Consider the following 6,244-nt stretch of genomic DNA (forward strand, 5'->3'; position numbering starts at 1 on the left):
TGTCTCTGAACATCTGCTGAAGGCTTCTCATTGCTCCCTCCTCTCATCCTTAATGAACTAAACATCTGGTTTTAAGCAGGACTTTCAGGTAGGGCTGTAGGGGCATGCAAACATTTGAGAACAACATGTATTCATGCTGTACACGGTGCCAAAATATTTGCATATTTGTGTTTATCCTGCGAGCAGATCTGTATGAGGTTTGTAATGCATGTGTGGGATGGATGTGTGCCACCTGGCAGACTCCACTGAGAAAAGTGTTCATTCCTAAAGCAATCAGCAGGAGAGTGAGAAAACAGTTTAAACAGCCATGACCTGGAACCAACACTATCCACTTTTAATACAAGCATTTACCGTATTCTTCTCTTCTTCACCCCCCTGACATGCGCCATCTCTTAACCCCCTGCTTTTCCTTTCTCCCTCCTCTAGGTCCTACTCGCTGTGTTGCACAAAAACACACTGGATTTAAGTTTGTTAGTCAATCAACAATAAAAGAAAAAGCTATGAACTGGAAAACTATTTTAAGGACCGTATGAAAAATAATGGGGTGGTGAGGGGACCCTTATAATTCGCTTTGTAAAAAAAGCAAGGCCCTCAAAGAATACATTTATGACCCTGGTTCATAAATGTTTCCTTTGAACCCTCCTCTTGACTGCAACATCTTCCGCACAATATAAACATCAATATATTTTCAGATTATGTTTGTGCATTTTATGCCTTTATAGCGATGGTGGAGAGATGACAGGAATGAGGGCGAGAGATGTCCCCAGCAGTTTATTCCTGAGCATGGATACAGTGGTATTCACTGTGCCCAGTGTTTGTAAGCCGGGCTGTAGGGCTCAGTCAGGAGGATTCACAGCCTCGGTGAGTGAACACACAGTCGCACACAAACAAGTCAGCAGACAACTGGTTTTAGAGCTAGAAAATGACTTCAACTGACAGATGGCAAGCACCAACACTGAGTCCCTCTCATCTAAACAGCAACACTACAATACGCAGTCAAGGTATTAGGGGATTTCCTGAGTATCAGGATCTCAACACCAGGGATCCATTGCTCATGTATCTATCTTTGTTGATGAACAATATATTGCACAGATGTTCTTGTTTTGCCAGAATGGCTCCCGTTTTATTAATTTCTTATTCATATGTTTCAATGTATATATCCCACCTGATGATGACTAACCAGATCTGATAAGGTCTATAAATATCATAACATACCCACACAATGTAGGCCCACAGCAAAGCCAGTTATAGAATGGAGATGCACATTCAACTGTGATCTCTTAAATCCAGCAAAAGTCTCTTTTCCAGTTAGGGGAACAATGGAGAATCTGCGATACCCATGATCATATAATTTAAATATTTATATGAGTGAATGAGTTTATGTGGTTGTGGATGTGTGTATAGGATACAGTTGACAATTAAAATGGAAGCATTAAGCTCTGCCAATCATCCCCTTGGATGTGGTAATCCTCACCTCCACGCCCAAAGGTCAGGAAAAGGTTGTGTAGGCCAGTGGAAAATGAGTCACAGTCACATACAGCACCATGTGACTCCCAGCAGGCTTTACAGTAGCTGCATGTGCAGCGTGAGTGTGTGAATACATCCGTTAATGGGTGCTAAGCTCCTGTAATTTAAAAGTGGAAGGTGCGGTTGGAATTCAATGAGTCTAAATGCCACATTGACAGAAGAGCATAAACATACATATCCAGACAGCTATATTGCAAACAGTAAACATGAAATCGGAAATCTCGGAGTGAACAGCTTTTATCGCCATGACAACATTTTGACACCACAACAGATCGCTCTCCTCGACATATATGGGTCCTGGATGGGCTGGAGGTTTAGATGCACCCAGTGGACTGATGGTTGTGTCATTTTTTCCTGGTAAACACTCATCACCTAAACCTAAAAAAGGGTATTAAGGGTAATAACCACAACACGATCAAGAATAAAATATCAACTTTTTTTATTTACAGGATATTAGCTTATTATCAAAAACAAATAAAGCCATATTGGAATATTATGTACAACATGCTTAGAAGTCCTGATTTTCCAGTAGTATTCAATAAATTATGTTATGGTCCTTTAAGTCAGGCCATTTGCTTTCCAAGATGTGATTTTAAACTTAAAGAAAAAGTAAGAAACTCTGCATCAAATCACACACAGATAGAAAAGGAGCTCTCTTTACATTCACTAATAAGAGTAGGAACAGATGAAAGCCTGAGGTTCCCAGCATGTGAAATCATTGAACTTTCCATTTCCTGAAAGACAAACAAACAGCAGATCAGAAATCAAGTGCCAAATTGGTCTATATTCATATTTGGTGCAAAATAAAATAAAAACTATCTGTGTCCCTTCAGTTCAGCTTTAAACAACAATCTGACTCCTACCATGTGCTAGCACCTCCACACATTCCTCCACATCTGCTGTGTTATTGGGCTCCCCTGACAGCCAATCAGCATAGCCCCAGTGGGATCCATCCAACCAGATAAAGCGACCGGTCTGACAGACAACAGGAGATTAATGACATGAAATCAGATGGAGCAGTTGTTTAATTCATTTTCCAGAGGCCAGATACAACACAGCAATGAAATAAAGCACTGTCGTGATTTGATTAGTGAAAGCTAAATTATTATTAACAGAATTATGACCTTTTAATTTTACTCCTTGACTGACCATACACACCTTCAAATATCGTAGTCCTCCAATCCAGGTGCGTGTATGTGCCCCGTTTTGCCGTAGCATCATGTTCATGACCTCTCTGTGAATGTGTTGGCTCGTGATGGAAGCCAGGTGGCCACCAGGGAAATGTTCCTGGCAAAAGAGCTGCAATGAAACAGAGAGGAACAGTGAGACTGGGGTCACGCACATTACTGTCTGTGTGTTGCTAAAGAAGTCTAACTTTATAAAGATTTCATGGTGCATCTTTGAGATGGTGGAGAACATGTAAGTACCTCAGCATCTGCAGCCCTCTTTGGCCCTTTGAAGAACTGGTAACACTTCCCCTGAAGCACCACACCAGAACAACGGCTCTCCCCTGTGGCCAAAAGGTGGAATTACAGCATTTTCAAACATAGGTTCACTTTTCACCCAAATCTATCTTAAAACAAAACTCATATGCATTGCAGTTTTTGTTCACTGTAAACATTCACTCATTTCCATACTTGTGTGTGTGTGTGTGTGTGTGTGTGTGTGTGTGTGTGTGTGTGTGTGTGTGTGTGTGTGTGTGTGTGTGTGTGTGTGTGTGTGTGTGCATAATATTTTACACTTTACCTTGCTTGTTTTGTTTTGGTGATAATCTTCTTTCTTCAGGGTTTTCAGCTCTCTGCCTCATCAAAGCCCTTCCTCTTACAGGCGCCACACCAATCTGAACTCCTCCATCAAGCATAGGACCCTCTTCCATTGCTGGATCCTCAAAGAGCGCCATTGAAGACAGCTCCTCCTCCCTGACAGACTCACTGCCTGGTTCCTCCATCATCAAATAGTGTGACCCCTCCATCATGCGATTGTCTTGCTCTTTGCCAGGCTCCATGCCCACCCTAGCCTCTTCATTTGGGAAATACTCCTCTAAAGCTAATATCGGCTGCCCCATAATGTCCAATGCTGGCCCTTCTTCCATGATAGCAGCATCTGGCATGACCTGTTGATGTAAGAGGGCCTCACCCTCTTCAGGCTCCAGCTCCATTATTGGTTCTCCATCCTCTTGATTCTGAAATGCCGCCCTCAAAGACTTTTCTACTTCTGACAGCTCTGTGTTGCTCAGTTCTTTTTCAGACATGTTGTCGTCATCCAGTGGCACTAGCTCCATGATCGGTTCTCCATCTGAATGCATCTCACTCATAAGCAACCCTCTCTCTTCTGGCAGAGGGTGATTGTCAGGATTTTGATTCTGAAATTCCGCCCTTAAAGACTTTTCCACTTCTGACAGCTCCATGTTGTCATCATCCAGTGGCTCCAACTCCATGATTGGTTCGCCCACCATTTCATATTTTCCCTCCATGTCAATGTGCCTCTCTTCGATCTCATCTGTTTCAGTTTCTGCCCTGTAGTTCATTTGCACCTGAAACTCCTCTTGAACATCTGGCTCCACCTTAACCTCTGATTCCACCTTAAAGTCTGGGTCATCTTCGAGCTCTGGCTCCATCTCATTTACATCCTGCTCCACCTCATCTTTTGGGGTTTCCAGCTCCATGATTGGTTCTTCATCTAAAACATAGCTCCTCTCCCTAATAAGTCCCTTATCCTGCTCTGGTATAGGTTGATTGACAAGATCTTGATTCTGAAATGCTGCCCTTAAAGACTTTTCCACTTCGGACAGCTCTGTGTTGCTCAGTTCATCTACAGACATGTTGTTGTCGTCATCCAGTGGCTCCAACTCCATTATCGGTTCGTCCACCATTTCATATTTTCCCTCCATGTCAATGTGCCTCTCTTCGATCTCCCGGCCTGTTTTAGTCTCTGCCTCGAGGTTCATTTGCACCTGAAACTCTTCTTGAACATCTGGCTCCACCTCAACCTCCGATTCCACCTTAAAGGCTGGGTCATCTTTGAGCTCTGGCTCCATCTCAACTTTTGGCTTCTCATCAACCTTTAATTCAGCCATAACCTCTGGATTCAGATTTTCTTCTGGTGCCACATCAGCCTCCAGATCCACCTTAACTTCTGGCTCTGCTTTAACCTCTGGCCCTGCTTTTAGCTCCTGCTCCACCTTAACTTCTGGCTCTGCTTTAACCTCTGGCTCTGCTTTTAGCTCCTGCTCCACCTTAACTTCTGGCTCTGCTTTAACCTCTGGCTCTGCTTTTAGCTCCTGCTCCACCTTAACTTCTGGCTCTGCTTTAACCTCTGGCTCTGCTTTTAGCTCCTGCTCCACCTTAACTTCTGGCTGTGTCTCTGGTTTTACTTCTGGCTCCTTCTTAGCCTTTGTCTTTACTTCACCCTCTTGCTCCTCTCCAACTTGTGGCTTCACTTTGACCTCTAATTCCACCATACTCTGCTCCATGTCCAGTGGCACCGGAGCCAATTTTTCCTGTTTCTCCTCGGAGCCCAGCCTAACTTGTGGTGCAGGATTTTCCACCACCACATGACCCTGCACAGGAACAAAGTCCCCCAGCAGAGGGCTCTGGTCTTCTTTAGTCAACACAGGGTTTTGTGCCACACCTGGAGCAAATGGTGGCATTCCCAGAGCCACTGCAACGAGATAGTAAAAGATACAATTGCTGGTGAAATAAGGCAGAATACCTTACCTGCACCCACTGATGAATTATGAGACAATGGGCCTTTGAGCACAGACATGTAAAAGCCCCCCCCCCCCCAGACTGAAAGAGATACAAAATGACTGCGTTTGTAGTCGTGTTTCTATGTCATTTTGTAGTTAAAAAAAAATCTTTTTGTAATCGTTTTGCGATTTTTGTTGTGGTTTTGCATCTTTTCTTAGTTATTTGATTGACTTTCCAACAAGAAATGTCAACAGTCACTTCAAACAGAGGCTCTGGCCCCTGAACCTTCTAGCCTCTGGACCTGTGCCAGGTAGCCCCATTCAGTAATCCATCCATGCCAATATACCCATCATTTCATTAAGCGGGGACAAATAAAATCATGTTGAAATGCAGTTTATGTGGAGTACATAAAAAATAAGAGATAAGACAATTTAATTCACATTTAAACGTAAAAATGATTGCCTCGGATTTTCACGTTAATTTACTTTTATTTATAGTTTCATTTCTTGCAAAAGCAGTTGGTATGAATGAGTTTGCCGTGCAATTTCCATTGTAAATCCTGAAAAATTAACATAAGAGAATGATTTCATGATATGATGAGATAAAACAACAATAATAAGAGATAATTAACTACACTCTCTCTAAGGACAAAGCTTATCACCAAATCATAGGCAGATATGTTTTAACTTTAGTCATTACAGAAAATAAGTGATTGAAATTTTTCCCGACTAAATGCAAACAGTTGAAAAGGAAAACAGAATCTAAACTTTAACAGTAAAATTCATAGAGTAAAAGACACTATGAAAAGAGAAGTAAAAAACTTTAGGAGCACACGCTAGTAGAACAATGTTAATGAAATATCTTACCTGCTATGCTCAGTGAGAGCAATGCCAGCATCTTCATCTTAATCTATTTGACTAAATCTGTATTTAGTGTGTAGACTGTGATTTACTGTCAAATACGCTTTGTACCCGTGAGTTATTACCGCCTGTGTATGTGCTCTTCTCTTTGTGACTGCTATTAATCCG

General features: G+C 42.3%; 1 protein-coding gene across 2 annotated transcripts; it reads right to left on the bottom strand.

Annotated features, from left to right (window-relative positions):
• Nucleotides 1-1,949: 1,949 nt before the first annotated feature.
• LOC120569351 (zinc metalloprotease ZmpB-like) lies at nt 1,950-6,244 on the bottom strand. 2 transcript variants are annotated; one of them, XM_039817222.1, is made up of 7 exons: nt 6,083-6,244; nt 4,871-5,187; nt 3,274-4,816; nt 2,955-3,037; nt 2,686-2,826; nt 2,391-2,502; nt 1,950-2,261 (listed from the first exon to the last, which is right to left on the bottom strand). In XM_039817222.1, exons 1-7 carry the CDS (start codon nt 6,117-6,119, stop codon nt 2,194-2,196), a joined length of 2,301 nt encoding a protein of 766 aa, XP_039673156.1. In that variant the 5' UTR covers nt 6,120-6,244; the 3' UTR covers nt 1,950-2,193. The 2 variants fall into 2 exon arrangements, with proteins under 2 accessions (XP_039673156.1, XP_039673154.1); XM_039817220.1 differs by having other exon boundaries at nt 3,274-5,187; nt 6,083-6,243.

The sequence above is a fragment of the Perca fluviatilis genome, chromosome 12 (genome assembly GCF_010015445.1).
Source record: "Perca fluviatilis chromosome 12, GENO_Pfluv_1.0, whole genome shotgun sequence".
Lineage (NCBI taxonomy): Eukaryota > Metazoa > Chordata > Actinopteri > Perciformes > Percidae > Perca > Perca fluviatilis.